General features: G+C 46.8%; 1 protein-coding gene and 1 pseudogene across 25 annotated transcripts in view; both read left to right on the top strand.

Annotated features, from left to right (window-relative positions):
- Kalrn (kalirin RhoGEF kinase) overlaps positions 1-18,817 on the top strand; it is a 592,635-nt gene that overhangs the window by 536,585 nt on the left and 37,233 nt on the right. For 12 of the 25 annotated variants that reach the window (XM_076942849.1, XM_076942848.1, XM_034515127.2 and 9 more), the window contains 9 exons: positions 702-794; positions 1,876-1,926; positions 2,715-2,792; positions 6,055-6,240; positions 6,754-6,925; positions 11,125-11,363; positions 13,092-13,348; positions 16,636-16,759; positions 17,795-17,854. In XM_076942849.1, coding sequence (XP_076798964.1) covers positions 702-794; positions 1,876-1,926; positions 2,715-2,792; positions 6,055-6,240; positions 6,754-6,925; positions 11,125-11,363; positions 13,092-13,348; positions 16,636-16,759; positions 17,795-17,854 — 1,260 coding nt within the window. Of the gene's footprint in view, positions 1-701; positions 795-1,875; positions 1,927-2,714; positions 2,793-6,054; positions 6,241-6,753; positions 6,926-11,124; positions 11,364-13,091; positions 13,353-13,625; positions 14,182-16,635; positions 16,760-17,794; positions 17,855-18,817 lie in introns of those variants that run through there. The other 13 variants (XM_076942866.1, XM_076942867.1, XM_076942847.1 and 10 more) reach the window with 5 other exon arrangements.
- LOC117717772 (cytochrome c oxidase subunit 7A2, mitochondrial pseudogene) lies at positions 5,125-5,586 on the top strand (annotated as a pseudogene).

Below are 18,817 nucleotides of genomic sequence, written 5' to 3'. Positions count from 1 at the left end.
TGAGGTGGCTCTGTTGAGAAGCCTCCATTTACAGGAAGGCTCTGTCACAGACTGTCTGTGGAAGCTCTTGTTCTCATGTGATCACAGAGCACTGAGGTGTCCACACTCCTCCCCACCTACCCCTAGGAATGTTGCTAAGTGCTTGCCCCTGGTTAAAGGGCTTACAGTCACTTCACAGTCAGCCATGTTCTCAGCCTCTAGCTGCTCTCTCATGCTTTTGAACTGATCCTTCCACAGCACCCCAAGCCTTGGGATCTTTTCTTTCTAATACCATTCCCATGTCTAGCACCTCCAAGTGTGTAGATGCCCCAGCCTGACAGGAGCACTCCTGAGGGCGAAGAGGCAACACTACCCCTCCCCTGGCCCCCTTAGAAAGAACCCTGTATGTTTAGAGAACAGAATTCAGCATCCAGCCTTGTAGGCCTATTGTGTCTGAGGGAAAGCCCTTCGCTGATTCTTTCCTGGAGTGGTAGAGAGCATAGTACCGGTTTCAGCTTTTCTCCCAGGACTAAGGTGAAAGATAGTGGCTGGACAGTGCCTACTGTGAATACTCGGGAGCCAAGCAAGGCCTTTGGGGGTGGGGGCTGTGTAACGCATTGCTCAGACGTGAACAGCAGAGTACAGTTGTAGTGTGAAGATTTGGAAGATTTTATGGGAATCTTGAAAACTGGCCACTCACCCCCTTTACCTTTGCTTTCCAGGAGGTTAAACAAGAGATCAATCAAAGGCTGACCCTTAGTGACTTCCTCATCAAGCCCATTCAGAGAATAACAAAGTACCAGCTGCTCCTCAAGGTGAGAGGCTGGGAGCCAGCCGAGATCCAGGCTGGAGAAGGGTCTCCTCTGGCTGGAGCTGTGGGCATAGGACTTGGGATCACCTCCACTACACTGTCCTTCAGGGCTGGAGAGCGGCCAGCCCTCAGCTTTGCATGCAATAGCTTGCATGGCCCTTGCTTGTTTTCCTTTTTGTTTGTTTTGTTTTCTTTTCCTTTGATTTATCTTACGCCCATGCCCGTCTCACTCTCTCATCCTTCATTTGGGGAACTGAGCCAAGGGCCCTACCTGTGTACCAGTGACTCTTGACCTTCCTAGTACCGCAGCCCTTTAATATAGTTCCTCATGCTGTGCTGACCCCCAACCATAGAACAACTTTGCTGCTACTTCATAACTGTAATTTTGATACTGTTATGAGTCGCAGTGTTAATATCTGATATATAGGATATCTGACATGCGACCCCCAGGTTGAGATCCTTGGCTCTATGCTGTGCCTCCACCCCGAACCCCTTCGCTCGTTTTGTTACAGTCACGGCCTCAATGGCTTTGAAAACTAAAGCATAAGCCAGGTGCGTGGTGACACTCATCGGGAAGGTCATGAGTAGGTAGCCAGCCTGGGCTATGAAGTGAGACCCTATGTCAAACAAAAAATAAAGCCCTAAAAAGTAGCAAGCATATAAGACCAGATTGGCATATACGGGAACAGGTGGAGCCTGGAGACCTTACATAGTCCCCGAGGTCCAATCCTGTTCTAAACAACTTAACCTGTTTTTTTTGTTGTTGTTGTTTTTTTTTTGTTTTTTTTTTTTTTTTGTTTTTTTTTTTTTTCCCTCTTCTGGAGACAAGAGGTCAAGTGGAAGAGAAAGACTTGACTCGCCTTTCTCCTGTCTGTCTTGTCACACTGTCCTTCCCTTCTCTTCCCCGTGGTTTATTTGTTATATTCCATCTTTATGTCTAACATGACTCATTAGTCACCATCACCACCTCCACTGGGAAGGGAGGTCTTTGGGGTGTTGTTGGGTTTTATGATAAGTTTTTTTTTTTTTATGACTCTCTGGCTATTTTACTATCTGATTCACCCTCCCACGCCCTTCCTCGCTAGGACTTCCTGCGATACAGTGAGAAGGCTGGTTTGGAGTGTTCCGATATCGAGGTAGGTTTCTGCTTGTAATGCTTGCTCTTCTTAGGGACCATATCAAGTGGCTTGTCCCCAAAGGAGGTCCAGGGTCCAAGCCACTCCCCTCTTAGTCAGCAGCATGAGGAATGGTTAGTGCTACTGAGCACGGAGGTTTCTAGAACTCAGGAACTCCTGTCTGTCCTGGGCCAGCCCAGAGCCTGGTCCTCTGGTGTTTGTGGCTCTTACTGGGTAAGAGTGATATTTGACACTTGGGAAAATTGCTGAGATCCAACGTGCAACTTTGTCCCTGGCTCTAGGTGCCTTTTGACCCTACCACATGAATTACTCCATTTCCAACCCCCCCCCCAACACCCTGAGGATTACCCCCTAAGTGAGTCCTTTGTGCCGCCATAGGGATTATTTTAAGCCAAAGAGGGTTGCAGCCATTTCTGGCAGGTTATTTTAGGTCAAACCCTCCCGTGTTTCAACAACCAGGCTAAGCTGTTGCTTGGTCGTTCTGAAAGCAACACAGAAGAGAAAGAAAATAGAAGGGGAGGGCATAAAATAAAAGCAGGAGGTAGAGAAAGGCTGGGCTGGGTAGCACTTCCCCATGTGTGTCATGTTGACATGGGGCCCCTACGCTAATGCCAGCCTCTCTTATCTAAAAACCTCACACAGGCCTCTGAGAGTGGGCCACAGGGACCGCACCCTTTCCGACAACAAAGGGACTAGGGGAGATAAGTCCCTCGTTTCAGCCCTGAGTTCTGTGAGCTTCCTACTGAATTTTGGTTCCTGCATCCTGAATAACGTGTTCTTTCCCACAGAAAGCAGTGGAGTTAATGTGCCTTGTTCCCAAGCGCTGTAATGACATGATGAATCTGGGTCGTCTGCAGGGCTTTGAGGTGAGCCCTTAGGGGTGCCCCTCCAGTTCACAGATCTGAAAGATGGACCTATTGGAGAAGTTCAGTGATAATGGAGAAATAAAGGTTTGGGCCAAACTGGCATCAGAATTCCAAGGGGATTGGAAAGAAAGGAGATGAAGTTCCTTATGACCGAGCCAATGGTCTCTTCCCTTCCTCCTGATTGAGAAATATGTGCATCGCAGGTACTGCAGGCTGTGTAGGGAGCCAGGAACCCAAGTGGGTAAACAAACTGTTCTCAAGGGGCAGGTCTTTTGTAGAGGTCTGTGTAGTGATTGGATCTCAAGTCAGTGAAAGTGTAAAGCTCTAAAACGTCACACATTTCTGTCCTGGGCAAGGGAACCAAGTCTTAAGGGAAAAAGCTAGAAGTCCAGAGGACACACTGGTTCAGAAGAGTGGCCATAGTGGAACACTACACATTGGATGGCTTAAACAACAAAACTTCCTGCTCACCAGTCTGAGGCCTGAGCAGCTGTGAGGGAGGATCTGCTCCTTGGTGTGTTTGTGGCATCTTCATGTCCCTGTGGCATTTCTGGATCATATCACCTCTCGATGAGTGATTATGTCTGTGTCCAAACCTCCCCTTTCATAACCCTCCCTCCCAGCATTCCTGAAGTCTAACTCCCTCCCAGTATTCCTGGAGTCTAACTCCCTCCCAGTATTCCTGAAGTCTAAGGTCTCAATATTCTTTCTTTGGAGAGAAGAGATGCCTGGAAGTTGAGATAGTTAGGAAAGCAGTAGCCTAGCCCAGCTCTGTCAAGTTCAAGCGCAGAAGGAAGGCCGGCTGCGGTATCATGGAGGATGAGAGATGCTACAGCCCAGTTTGGGTTGTCCTCCTCTCCCTTCTAGTCCATCCTGCCTGCCCCTACCTGGGTCCCATGCTTTTACATGATTGGAACTAAGTGGCCAGTTTTCATGGGTTTCCAGCTCTCTAGGTAGACCTGTCAGATATTAGCATAAGTTGAGTATTCTTGGGTAGTTTCTTGTTAGTCTTCCTGGAGAGATTGTATGCTTTTCTTTCCTGGCTTTATACCAAGCCTAAGGCTATTGAAAGCAAGTCAAGTACCCTGATGCCTCTTGCTCTTCAACCTTGACCTGCTGTTTTCTGAATAGGAGTCTAGCTAGCTTTCTGAGTCCCTTCAGGTAGTGACTGCTGAAGGGAGGGAGGGTGGGCATCCGTTTATGTTGTCTGACCTACCTGGGACTCTGTGTGTGTATCTTTATCTCTCTGTCTTTGTCTCTGTCTCTGTGTGTGTGTGTGTGTGTGTGTGTGTGTGTGTGTGTGTGTGTGTGTGAAGTTTTCTCTTGTAAATCACACACCATCATCTGTATTTTCATCATCCAGCCACAGAGAATCTGTTCTGCATTCTTTCAGCTGATTGGGAAGGACAGTGAGCATCTGCCTCCTCCCTCTCTGGGCCCCTCACTCCCGTTGTCTCCCTCTCAGATCTTGTAGGTTTTTTTCCTTTAGCCCTGGCTGCCCACGTCCCGAGTTCTTGTGTAATGTTAGTAGAGTGTGTAAAGCTTTTCTGGCTAGCTGGCCACTGGCTTAATATTAACTTTGGACTAGGGTAGAGATAAGCCTGTTCTCCTGCTGACCTTGGCAGTCAGGAGCCATGATCCAAGCAAAGGGCGGGTGTTTCTCAGTAACATGAAGGAAAAATGACCCCTGTGCCAGGGAATGCTTGGTATATGGCATCATATGCAGGGCATGGCTGACATTTGCACTAAAGGGCAGAAGTTGTCCTAAGAAAGAGTATATTCCATAGACCCTCTGACCTTTCTCCCAGATGTCATTCTTTGTATTGCAAAACAATTAAATAAATAAATAAATAAATAAATAAATAAATGATAAATATGAGTCTTCCTGATAGGTTCTGTGAAGATCACCAGATGGGTGCATTCCCTTTTAAAATGTCTCTGAGAAGCTGACTAGAAAGCTGGCAAACCAGATATGCTTTCCTATCCCAGCTAGGTAGTATATAGTTTGATAGCTGGCATCATTTTAAGAAGGATCACAGGATCCAGAGAAATATCTCTGATCTTAAAAAATAAGGGTGTAGTGATATATATACCCTTATTTTTATATATATCTATATATATATTCCGACTTTATCTGTCAGTCTTAGCAAGAAACTAAAACTTCAGAGCAGCCCTGTCTTAAATGATAGGAGGTGAAAGGGACCCACTTAATCAAGTTATTTGAGATCCTGTTTGTATCACTCTCCTTGGCCACAATGACAGGATTCTCAAAGCTGCAAGGGAAGATAGGCTACTTCCAGCTCTGAACATCATGAGTCTTCTTTAATTAAAAAAACAAAAAACAGGTCTTCGATTTTTGGCATTCAGTAGTCGTGGTTGGTGGGCAACAACTGAGCCAAGATGTTGCGGAATCTGCTGGCCCTTCATCAGATTGCCCAGAGGACCATCAGCACCACTTCACAAAGGCATTTTGAAAACAAAGTTCCAGAGAAACAAAAGCTGTTTCAGGAGGATAATGGGATGCCAGTTCATCTGAAAGGCGGGGCATTTGATGCCCTCCTCTACAGAGCTACAATGGCTCTGACAGTTGGTGGAACAGTGTATGCCATCTATCTGTTAGCTATGGCTGCATTTCCCAAGAAGCAGAACTGACGTCATCATCCCAGCTGTCACATGGTTCAGTTTCAGTCAGTGCTCGATGGACCAGGAATTTGATGAGTAACTGAGCTCTTCTTTGGGGACCAATATTTATTGATGTGTATTAACTGCCACCAATAAAGTAGTCCTTAACCAAAACAAACAAACAAAAACAAACAAACAAACAAAAACCATACAGGAGAGAGCACATAGCAAAGCGATACACACCCTTAATCCCATCACTCAGGAGACAGGGGCAGATGAGTCTCTGAGAGTTCAAGACCAACCTAATCTACCTAGCAAGTTTCAGGCCAGCCAAAGCTACATGTGGAACTATACATGTGTCCTGTCATTCTGTTTTAGCTGATTTCTTCTGGCATTTTCAGACATTGATTCTTATTGATTCCATGACGTAAGCCCTTTCCTTCTAACAGCCCTCTATGAATAGGGAAATGTCCGTAGTCTGTCCCCGGATGAGTAATTGGGTCCTAATTCAGTGTCTTGCTGGAGTTCCAAGGCTTTGAATATCAGGTCTATTGTCTACATCCCCACAGGTAGGAAACATGTAACCAAGAGAGCTGAATCTATCTTTTTATGACCCTCCCTTGACCTTTGTCTCCATCAGGGCACCCTGACCGCCCAGGGCAAGCTTCTGCAGCAGGACACGTTCTATGTGATTGAGCTGGATGCTGGCATGCAGTCCCGGACCAAAGAGAGGCGTGTGTTTCTCTTTGAGCAGATCGTCATCTTCAGTGAACTGCTCCGAAAGGGGTCCCTCACCCCAGGCTACATGTTCAAAAAGAGCATCAAGGTGACAAGGGGCAGTGGGGATTCAAAGGGGCAAGGAGGGGCATCGAAGGGGCTGAAGTTAACTGGTGATCATGATAAGAAGCAGTGAGAGGCCCAGGGCCAGTCTCCAGCATGACCACCCATCTGTGTCGTTCACCCAAAGATAGAACTTGAGACGTTACTCTTAAATACAGAGTAAATTTGGATACCTCTCCTGAGATTATAAATTTTGAAAGAGAAGGTAGAGAAATTTCTTAACACTTAAGAGCACTGGCTGCTCTTTCAAAGGGCCTGGGTTTGGTTCCTAGCACCCACATGGCGGCTCACAACCACCTGTAACTCCAGATCCAGGGGATCTGATGCCCTCTACTGACCTCCATGGGCACCAAGCATCAATGTGGTATACAGATAAAACAGTTATGCATAAAAATACAAATGAAAAAACATGAAGTTTAATTTTAAAAAAAACCTTTGAAGGATGGTAGTAGACATGTCGGTTTAAGTATGAAAAAGGGATAAACGTATTTTATTTCAGATGAATTACCTGGTCCTGGAAGACAATGTGGATGATGACCCCTGCAAATTTGCACTCATGAACAGGGAGACTTCAGAAAGGGTCATTCTGCAGGCTGCCAACTCAGACATCCAGCAGGCCTGGGTGCAGGACATCAACCAAGTCCTAGAAACACAGAGGGACTTCTTAAATGGTACGTGATAAGCCTGCTTCTAGCAAGGCCGTTTCAGGGGACCCTGCCCCTGAGCATTCTTGGGTCTAAGTTCATGGAGACTTAAGAGGCCTGAACACATTCTGTATGGTCTCTGACTTCATCTACTTTGTAGGCTCTTGTGTCTGCATGTCCTTGTGATCCCATGGTCAACTGGTAATAATTTGGGAAAAAGTATAAGACAGACACATCTTGTATTATAGGAGCCTAGGTTCTATGATTCCAGTTTTCTCAGCTTATAGCTGATGGCTGGTATGATCTAGGATTATCTGGAAATAAATAGGAGTCTGGTAAAGCAGTTCAAATCCTTCCTCTTTTCCCAACAGGTGAGAGCCTGCCTAAGCTACCCATCTAGCCGACCTCGCCCCTTTCAGATGAGAAACAATTGCTAAGCCCAACTCAGTAGTATCTAAACTCTCCACAACAGACTGGTGGTCACTCAGACAGTGTGGGCCCTACAGGCATCCTCTGTAAGAGGAGAAGTAGGATCGCTGTCTCGTTCGGGTTTCACTTTTGTCCCTGCTGGTATCTGTTCACCTTTAGCTGAGCACGTGAGTGGGGGTGACAGCTAGAAGGTAGTACGGCTCTACTGAGCTGGAACCTGAAGCTGAAGGAAAAATGGAAGCAGCAGTGAACGAGTAGCCTCACGAGCGAGCACACACACACACACACACACACACACACAGAGGACATCACTTTCAGTAGTGTCACCTCTTATCTGTGAGATCTGCACTGTACAGGCGACCTCTTGTCCCCACACATACACTCCCATGGGTGCCTACAGACACCAGGTGCCCCATCTCGTCTCACCAGTATAGTGGCAAGGATTGTGGCCTATGCCTTTCTTGGTTTCCACATACGCTCAAGCATGTGTGTGCACATAACACCGGACCACCTTGGTGTACACTTCTTACCTCTATTGAGATTGTTACCGCGTGGCCAGGTGTTCTTGCACATATGCACATCCTCTCATGGGCCCACCTTTGTAAGGTCTCTCTCCTCTTCTTGCCAGTGCAGTGTCTAGACTCTTTCAGATGATGTGAGCATGCCCCAGGTGTCTAGTGTGAAGCTGAATGCTCTGGGGAAAGGTAAGAGGCACCATCCTAGCTGAGGACCTTGGGGAGGTACAGATGATTCTCTGTACCTCGCTCAGAAAGGAAACTGGAGCTAGATCTTTCTGTGAATACTGGAGTACATGGGTGGGCAAGCAGTGCTCCACAGGACAGCATGGCCTACCTGCCTGTCACTTTTCTCCGAGGTAAGGAATGGAACTCGGTGTTGTCATCTTAATACAAAAGGTTAGGACGAGGGACTTGCTCAGTGTTTGAGTCCTTGCTTAGCATGTACTCATGGGGTCTCAAGTTCAAGCCCTGTACCTTTAAAAAAAAAAAGTTAAAAAAATAAGTTTTCTGGGTATTAAAGGAGAAAGCTACTGTAAACAGGATCCCATGGCTTTGTTGTTGTTGTTATTTTATTTGGGGGAGGGGTGTTTTGTTTTTCAAGGCAGGATTTCTCTGTGTAGACCCGGCTGTCCACCACGGCCTGGCTCAAGATTCCATGAGTTTTAAAGAGAGAACATGGAAGTTCAATGCTGTTTCAAACTTCCAGGGAGTATTTAGGGGTCATGTTCCCAACTGGAAAAGGTTGTCAGGAGACACTACGAGCTCCCAAGGTTCCCTTTTGTTTTAAAGCACTGACAATTAAATAACACAGGTTAGAACTGAAAGCCAGATAGCTTACAGTTTCTGAATATACAGCTTTGAATAAACACAGCTTGTGTTGGTGTGATTTAATACAGAAGTGTGTGCGTGTGCGTGTGCGTGTGTGTGTGTGTAAAATAGAATCACTTAAGTTACATTCTAGGAAGAATTTCTCGTGGACTAAAGTGGGAATGAGGGTTTTTAAAAAGCTGATCACTTCAGAACTAAAGTAAAATAAAAAATAGTAAGTTGAAACCAGAAATAAACAAATTAGCAATAGAGGTTCTCAGATATTCACCCCTCCTCTCATCAGGAGTTAAACTAAGCATTTTGTCTGTTTCTTCACAGTTAATCCCCACATAACACGACATGGCTGCAGCCTACTTATTTTTCATGTGAGGAAAAACAGACTTGAGGGCATTAAGAAACTCATCTGAAGCAAAAGCAGTAGATGTTAGAAGAGGGTCTGGGCTGAAAGGCGTTTGGGAGACAGAGGCAGGCAGATCTCTAGGTTCTAGGCCAGCCTGGTCTACAGAGTGAGTTCCAAGACAGTCAGAGCTACACAGAGAAACCCTGTCTCGAAAAATCAAAAAAAAGGGGGGGGGGGCAGGGGGGGGAGAAGGTTTCTGAACCCAAAGCTGTGACTTGAGAGCTGGTTCACTGGTTCTCCCATACAGTCACAGGCAGCAGAGCAGATGTTTGTCCTGTGCTCCCAAACAGACAAAGCAAAGAGAAAGAAAAAAAAAAGAGAGAGAGAGAGAAAGAAAAAAGAAAAGGAAAGAAAAAAAGAAAGAAAAAATGGAAAGAAGGAAGGAAGGAGGCATGGGAGTGGAGTGGCCAGACAGATGATCAGACATAAGGGAATGTAGGGATGGCTCAGAGGTTAAAAGCACTGACCACTCTTCCAGAGGTCCTGAGTTCAATTCCCAGCAACCACATGGTGGCTCATAACCACCTGTAGTGAGATCTGGTGCCCTCTTCTGGCCTGCAGGTATACATGCAGGCAAAATGCTGAACCCAAAAGGCAAAACCTCACTGTTAGAAATGCCCAAGTTTTGAGCTTGGCATGGCGGTGCATGTCTGTGATTGCAGCAGTCAGGGGGTTGAGGCAGGACTGAGTGAGAGAAACAGAGGCTTCCTGATCCCAAGACTGGGGTATTCCAGTTAAGGCTAGTGAGAGAATACAGGCCTAGCCTTCTTCATAGCTTATTGAAGAAAACAGTATTTTCCAGCACTTTAGGGTAGTCAATGCACATAACCATGTAGTACCCCAATTCCACGTCATGGGTACAGTTTGCAACTCTGTTTATAAGGCTTACTGAGCAAGAAAGCACTAATGTATTCTATGATGTGCTTAAACTTGGAGCCGCACTGCTTTTAGCACACTCAATGGAGCAGCTTTTACATGGTCCCAAAAGACCTTTCTCCTAATTATAGTGAGTGATGGAGCTATCACTGAACTGGGTGATCATTACCTAAATGTTTAATGCCTACAGAATTCTCCCCAGAAGCCTCAGGGGCTGCACTCAAGCAGCCCCGCTATATACACATGGGAGAAGACAATGCAATGATAGAACAGGACCAGGCTTCTTACAGACACTTGTGCAGGCACCTCCTCCAGTCTTCCCTTGAGACCTGATTAGAATGGGGTGTGTGGCCCCTGTCGAGTCTGTTGAGATGCATACTGTACCCATCACTGTATGCTGGGCTGCAGCAGCTAAAATCTACTGAAATTGTTCTTGTGGCAAAAACACCGGTGGAAAAAGTAGCCTAATTGTGCTTGCCCTGAGAGTCCTTTATACAGCAGTCTGCCATGGTGGCTTTTCCTGGCTATACCTCTTTAGTGCTCAAACCTTTGTGAATCCTAAACTCAGGAAAGCAGAGCAGAGCTCACATCTTTCCCTCCAAGCCAGCCTTCTTCATCCTCTGAGTTGCCCACACTGCCATTTGCCTGCTTGATCCATACTCACATGATTCTTCCAGCTGGCATCTTCTCTCCCCCCCCCCCCACCCTCTGAGCCTCTAAGTGGCTTTTGAATTAGATGGGGAGGCTTCTGCCTGTTCCTTTCAAATCTGCTAACTAACTGCTACAAGGTTTGTGTTCCTCAAATACGCCCCAGTGATAGACTCTGACTCTAAAACGTTTCCGGTTAGTTAATGCTACCACTTCTCGTCTTCGGACTGACATCCAGCTGCGCTGAGCCTTCTAGGTACCATGCCCCCATCTCCCTTTCCTGTTAAGTCCCTCCCCTTCCATGGAGACCTGTGACCCTACACACAGGTCTTCTGAGTGCTAACTATTCCCAATGCTTCACACATACTTTCTTCTGGCAGTTTTAAATGTCAGAGTGGCAGCCAGTTGCCTTCTGAAGCTCTTTAAACACACACGTGCACACCCTAGCATAAACGCTGGTACCCAGCAGGCCTCTGCATCACTGCAGGATCCCTGAAGGTAGAGTAACTCACTCTTCTTGTCTGCAGCACTACAGTCACCCATTGAGTATCAGCGGAAGGAAAGGAACACAGCGGTGATCCGGTCCCAGCCCCCTAGGGTTCCACAAGCCAGCCCCAGGCCCTACTCTTCTGGCCCAGTGGGCTCAGAGAAGCCCCCCAAGGGCTCCAGCTACAACCCACCTCTGCCACCCCTGAAGATATCTACCTCCAATGGCAGTCCAGGGTTTGACTACCACCAGCCCGGGGACAAGTTTGATGCTAGCAAGGTAAGTGGCAGCTTGTGCGTGCCCTTATCAAAGACCTGAAGTCATCCTTAGGAACGGCTTCTTCTGTCGATTATCTTAGCAGAAACAATCCATTAAATATAATTGAGTCTTACTTATTTTTCTTTCTTCCCTTGTCATTAACTGAAACCAGTTTCCTCTGTGTCCTCTGAGGCACTGTGTGTCCAAGGGCTGTTAGCGTCTAAACGTGAGAGCGTTCTCATGGCAACGGAGAAAATGTGCTTTAAACCACAGCCCCTGTTTGCTATATTAGAAAGAGCCAGCCCCATCTAACAATGACATGTACCAGACCTACAGAAGGGAGCTCACCCTCCATTGGCTGATATAGAAAGGGAAAGCTGACCACTGAGCATGTGTGGATGCTGGACTCATACTCCACACTTCAAACACCACAGGGATACAGTGTGCCATAGGTCTAGTCTGCACAACAGGCTTCATCTCATCCTAAACCACAGTGGGAATGGGAGAAAACTGGGAAAGTGCTAGCTAGGTTAGGATCCAGGCGGTTTGCTTTCCACTCCAAACTGTGAGTCTCGCTTTTAAAACCTGGCGGATTTGCCCAGCAGACCTAGTCTCCAGAACTCATTGGGTCTGGGAATTGGGACACCTGCATTTCTTACACACGTGGTCCAGTGTTATAGATGTAATTCTTTTCCCAAATCATTAGTTTATGCAGATTTTGTTCAAATGAATGGTTAATGTGTAAGTTCAGTCCTGTACTATATAGTACCTGTCCCGCCCGCCTTTCTCACCGTACCACCTGAAATAATTTTCTACCCTAGAAAAACCCTGCCCGTGTGAATCAGTTGAAGTCACTTTGGCATTTTGTCAGCCATATGGAAGATTTTCTGGCTCTCACCATGCCCTAGGAGGCAGCCTGGCCTCCCGGGGAGTTACAGGTCTGTGTAGACGCAGCTGCCCTGGTATGACTCGCATGAAGAGGTCACATGAAGAGGTCACATGGGCAGCGCTTCCTGTATGAATAAGTGCAGTGGTGGGGAGACCTCAGGATGTCTGTTTCACAGGGTAGCCCAGGGCCTTACCTGTGCATCAGACATAGTACCATTCTTACTCCTGTGTCAGAGAGGGTCAGGATGAGGAGCACAGGCAAGTGATGCTTCTTAAAAGGCTAAAGAAACAAGCTGGGCATGGAGGTGCATGCCTGTGAATTCCAGCACTTGGGGAGACTGAGGTTCAAGGGTCATGAGTTCAAGGTCCTGGCTTACATGTCAAGTGAGGTCTAAAATAGGGGGCAGGGAAGAGATGTAGCATTAAAGGGTCTGTGTTCTTCCCATAGAGGAGGATTGTGACCCCTGACCTAACATTCATCCTGACCTCAATCTGCCCAAGTGCTTACATGCCCCTGAGCTGATAACAGGTGCTTCCTGCCATCAGCAAGAGGATGCCATCAGGAGGGCTGCATGCTAGAAAGAAGCTTCCAGTTGAAGGTGTGTCCGTAGCTTTCTCCGGACACCATCTGAAGCCATTATAACACTTGGTTATATACTTCAGTTATAATACCGTACTGATATAAAATGTGCTTTCAGAGCATGTGTACGAAAATGTCCTCACTCAGGAGTGCTCTGCTTTTCCACTTGCCCTTCATCTTGCCAGTGAGCCGTCTGGCCTCTGGCCATGCACTAGGATACTGAGCAAGCTTGTGCGAAGCACCCTCCTTGTGTTTGTGTGCCTTCCGCCCTTCTCTCCCAGCAGAATGACCTGGGAGGCTGCAATGGAACCTCATCCATGGCTGTAATCAAAGATTACTATGCACTGAAGGAGAACGAAATTTGTGTGAGCCAAGGTGAGGTGGTCCAGGTCCTCGCCGTCAACCAGCAGAACATGTGTCTGGTGTACCAGCCTGCCAGCGACCATTCCCCAGCAGCAGAGGGCTGGGTCCCAGGCAGCATCCTGGCACCCCTCACCAAAGCCACAGCATCGACCGAAAGTAGTGACGGGAGCATCAAGTAAGTGCTTCCATGGCTTCTGGGAGAGGAGTCTGTGGGTTAAAGAAAAAAAGTCAAAACCAAAAAAACACAAGATGCAAACCCTGTAGGGAATGGCTGCCACTTGTTCCTGGTGATGCCAGGGGGATGAGGGTGTAGAGCCGCCCGCCTGCAGCTCGGGATATCCAGGCTAGATCGCTCTGGGGTCGTGGTGGTGGTGGTGATGGTGGATTTTATTTCCCTTTTGTTTATAATTTTCTGTTCATCTTTCCCCTTCTTTTTCCCCCCACTCATTAAGAAAAGAACCCTACTGAAACCCTAGGGGACAAAAGGCATGTCTTCCGTTGCTACATTTGGCCCACCACGGGACTCACTGGACTGGACTTCTATTTATATTGTATGAAGTTACTGATATATATATATATATATTTTTTTTGATTGGCACCTAGAAATGACCTTAGCACAAATGCCAGGCCTGGATAGGTCAGAGCCTGCTGCTTCTCCCAAAAGAGAGGGGATTTTTTTTTTTTTTTTTTTTTTTTTTTTTGGTTGTCCATGGCAATTCCTCTGTACAGATTGTAACTTTTTAACTTTTTATTTTTATTTCTCTCCTCCCTGTCACTTTAATATATGTTCATGGTAATTTGTAAGATATTTCCTTTCCTTATTTTGATTGCAAAAAACCCTTCTGAACACATTCCTGTATAAAGCATTTTGCACTATTTAAAGAAACCCTTATGGATGAAGTCAGGTTGTGCAATATGAGGAGCCGCAATGTTTATCATTGTACCTGTAATGTAACTAATAATTTTAAATGTACTATTTTAAATATGTAAAATAAATTTTCACCATGAGCATGTTTTAATGAGGTTAAAGGTTAGTTGACCCTCCACCCCTCATCTCATTATTCTCAGACTTTGAGTGTGAAATTCTTTCTTTTCTATAGTTTATGGGTTGGTTGGCTGCATTGGCAGGGTTTGTTTTGTTTTTCTTTTTTCCTGTATCAAAAGTGCCTTTGTTGCTAAACCTTGGACCCCGCCCTTTCCTCTAAACATCCCCTCTGGATTTTCTGACTTTAGCAAAGTGAAATGACAGAGAGTTGGTGCTACCCAGAGGGTTCCTTGGACCCAGGTATCCTTCAAGTGCTGACGTCTATGGGTGACCAGCATAGGGCAGTGCCAGCCTGCTCTGCTCACAGCTTCACAGCTCCCATGCTTTACGGTCACCCGTGGGAGGGTCCCAGGCACTGCCATGAGGTGACGGAGCAGCGACACCAGCAGAAATGCCCTACTTTGGTCCTTTTCTGTCAGGGAGTAGAAGGTACTAATGCCACCTGGCCTCTCCTGCTGACCACAGAAATCAGAAGTGGCCCCACAGTGAAATAGGCCCTGCTTGTCCTAGTCTAGAGATGCTTATTTCAGAAACCTCAGATGGAAAGGCCACAGAGCCCCGATGTAACCAAACCTCACAGAGGTAGCTCTTAATAGGCAGTGCCCTCGTCACCCAGACACTGAGCCTGCCTTCCCAGCCTCCACCTTTGGTGTTTTGATCTCAGGGGGGAGGGGTAAAGAGAACAGATAGATACAGCCACTAACTCCTTGGGTTCCATGCAAGCCACAGTTTCACAAGGGTTGGTGGCACTGGAGGTGAGCCACTGACTAAATGCAGTGCTCGTGTTAATCAACAAAGGCCACTCACTCCCCCTTTCCCTGGGCCTGATGTGACTACAGGGATGCCTACAGGATAAATGTCACTGAAACTGTGTCCACATCAGTCGCTGGGCTTGTGGCCAAGAGATCGAAGCTCCCCAAACCGTGGTGACGTGTTCTTCTGGGAAGAAGAATTTGAAATCGAGCCTCTCCTGCCTCTGTGCTCCTCCAATCTTCCTCCTGTGCTATTTTTTTTTAACATTTCTCACCAACCACACTGGGGAGCCCAGAAGTTGACAGTAAACAGGCGTACACCCCACATGTACACATATATACACATTATACCTTCTACCTTGGGATTCTTTTCAGCAGGGAGCCAGGGACGTGGATATGGGAATAAAAGACAAGAGACAAAAGTCTGCAGTTGGCAGTGTCATATGATCCAGGGGCGTCTTCCTTGTCTGATTCTCACTGGGGTAGAGAAGATGGTGTTCTGGGAGGTCCTGAGGGGCTTCTGGTCAGGGGCTCTGACACAATCTTTGGCCTTTGGAAGGATCCCACTTCCCAGAACATGCCAGGCCACGACTGCGGTTGGCTTTTCCTCTTCAGGTTAATTGTTGAGGCTGTATATGCTAGGTAAGAAATGTTTCTAGAACATTAGTAACCTTGGGTTACTTCGACTCCTGGTGGCACTGGAGTGCTGTGGAAGAGAGGCATTTGAAGTATTTTCTTCCCAAATCTCACCTACCTCTTCCTTCATGGTTCTTTTCATGGAGCCGAATCTGCTGAGCCGAATATTTAATCAGGAAACACAGAAGGGATTACAGGCCTCACTCCAGACAAGAACTAACTCATGCAAATCCTGTGGCAATGAAACACCGATGCTGCTCAGGTCCCTGGTGCTGGTTAGGTCGTGGTTTTTACTGCCCTTGACTGTGACAGAGCCTGTCTTCTGTAGCTGTGAAGTAGAACCCAGCCCCCAAGTGTGATAGATTGTGTGAAAGAACATTGCCGCTGTCGCTTCCCTAGGAGCACACACCGGGCCATGTTCCAGCAGGGAATTCGGAACCCTTTAGTGACTGGGCTCTATAGTCACAAACACCGAGTGATGTGGAGGACACGCACAGAAACCTTGTCCTGAAGTATCCAGATATGTGTGGGGTATACGCCTCCACTTACCAAGGCAACTTCCTCAGAAACTGTGGCAGTCCCCCAGCGCTTGAGAGTGCCCAGTTAATATATGAGGAATAATAGAATGTGCCAGTGGCCTGTTTGCACAGAATAAAATGTATTTCCTTTGTCTTTCCTATTCTGTACTCATTCCATCCATCATGCCCTTGTCAAAATGCCACCTCAGTCCTAGGAGGCTTCATCAGATGCTCAAAGAAAACCTTCCTGGGTCTAGTGACCTGGCACCCATTTTTTCCAGATGCTGTACTTCACCTAGCATACTTTCAGGAAGGGTCAAAGTTTATCCTCACTTCCAGTTAGAGGTGAGGTCAGCCCTAGCCACCGCAGGAGCTGGTATGTAGGTCTGGGGCTCTGAAGCTGGCAGGTGCTTTACTGGAGCATCTCTGATACGCAACTGTGGTGAGCCCAACCACCACCTCACTCTGCTCCATCCTGCCTTTTTGATTGGTGCATTTTTTGGTATAACAGGAAGTCATGCTCATGGCACACTCTACGCATGAGAAAACGGGCAGACGTGGAGAACACGGGTAAAAATGAAGCCACAGGGCCCCGTAAACCCAAGGATATTCTGGGCAACAAAGTCTCTGTTAAAGTGAGTAAGGTGTTTGGAACTGGGTCCCTGTCATCTGTTCACCTCCTGAAGCATCCTCACAGGCAACTTGGGTGGGTGGGGACCGGCTACTTATTCACTGCCCAGTGTGGGGACCAAAGGGGGAGTAGTTTAGCAGGATTCTGCATGCAAGATCAATCTGTTTTTTATTTTTTATTTCTCCTGGCACCTTCAATTCAAGTAAGTACCTCTCTTTTCCTTTTCTTTTATGATGAAGCAGATGTTTTACAGCAAAATTATCTGCAGCATTCTTAGAAATGCAAGACGCTTGGTTCATATTAAACTTCTCAAAGATACCCACTCAGTAGCCTAGGTTTGGGAGCACATTCAGGTTAAAGGGAGTGCACTCCAAACCCCTGATCTCATGAAGGCAGAGGTTTGGCGCTTAAAGTCCATCATGTCCTTAGTAAAGTTTCTTTTCCCCAGACATTACTTGTAAGCAATTTCCTTATGTTCCCGCTGTGCACGGGGGGGGGGGGGGGGGGGGAAATAGGGAGACACTTTGGTGAAGCCCTGGTTGGTTTTTAAATTATCTGTTACTTTGAACTATCAACGTGAGCTTGGCAGACCCTCCATTTTTCCCATCTAGAAACAATGTGGTGACCCACCTTGTTAGGTGACCCTGCTGCGATGCTTTGCCTCAGGACAGTGAAAATCACACATTTATTATCTCTTGGGCACTTTGCCTTCCCAAGCAAAGAGCAACCAAGACCTATTCAAGATCCTTTTGGGGAAAAGAAATCGGGAAGCCCAGCCTCGCCGGAGTGGACAGTTTAATTCCGGCACTCATGCTGCATCCGGTCACCTCCATTGCTCTTCCTGGTGTGATAAACAGGTGTCCACAGTCCCCCGAGAGAGCATGCTGCTGCCATGATGTCCCACGCCCTCCCTGAAAAGCACCTGGTCCTTTCTCTGCCTGGTTTTCCATGTACATGCTTCTCTGATGCGCCCCACTAGCCAGACTCCTGTGTGCTAACTGTGTTCTTTTTCTTCCCCTTCTTCATGCTGCCAACCAAGGAGACGAACAGTTCCGAGGAGTCAGAGTGTGATGATCTTGACCCTAATACTAGTATGGAGGTAGAAGCAGCTATGTTGTCCTATTTCTTACGCTGATTGAATTTTCCCGGTGTGTTCTCTAACAGTGACCTTGCTAGAATCCAGGGTGGCTCGCGCTTCTGTAACGCCAGGCGATCTCAGAGTGTCCCGTCCAGACTAAAGCAAAAGCAAAACAAAACCAAACCTAGATTCACCTCTATTTGGCTAGGAAACTCTGCTTTGGTATCGTTTTTTTAAAGCAAAACCTTGTGCTTTTCTGTTGAATGCGTTCTTAATTATTTTCTTCCTCGGAAGGTTCGTCTTTATGTAGAAAATACCCAACTAAATTATTTGAAACATAGAATACATTTTTTTTTCATAGAAAACAGCTGTAATTGATAGTTGGCTCACAGCGGAAGAAAAAGAGCCACCCTGTGGTTGGGTTTTGTTTTGTTTTGTTTTGTTTTGTTTTGTTTTGTTCTCCTTATAGTTTTCTCTACTCTTTCCTCCTCTTCTGTGCCCCTTTCTCTTCCTCTTGATCTTCCGGGCTCTAGTCCTTTGATGCTCTATGGTTTTTCTGGATGACCTGGTTCCTAGTTACTATGTTAACTGTAGCTGGTTAAAAACAAAGCAAGAAAGGATTAACTCGGGCATTCATTCTCTCACCCACTCCCAGGGCCCAGGCAGGGCCAGTAGCTATGGCTGCCATAAGAAAAGGCCCACCTAACAGCCTCTCTCCTGGAACCTTGGTCTAGAGACAGTGAGGAACATGTGGTAGACCTTTCCCACACCGCAGGTTTGCGTGAATACGGGAGTTGGAGTAGTACCCTGCCGTGTTGAACATCCATTGCTAAGTCTACAACCACATAAACCCACAAACCCTGGAGAATCAGAGCAAGTATGACCTAGCTTGACTTTCAGGGTAGACTGGAAATATCTTTCTCCAAATCTGTGTCCCATCCTTACCGGCATATTAAAAATTATAGATTTCCTCTAATGCAAAAT

Source organism: Arvicanthis niloticus, chromosome 12 (genome assembly GCF_011762505.2).
Source record: "Arvicanthis niloticus isolate mArvNil1 chromosome 12, mArvNil1.pat.X, whole genome shotgun sequence".
NCBI lineage: Eukaryota > Metazoa > Chordata > Mammalia > Rodentia > Muridae > Arvicanthis > Arvicanthis niloticus.
This window is presented reverse-complemented; position numbering and strand designations above follow the sequence as displayed.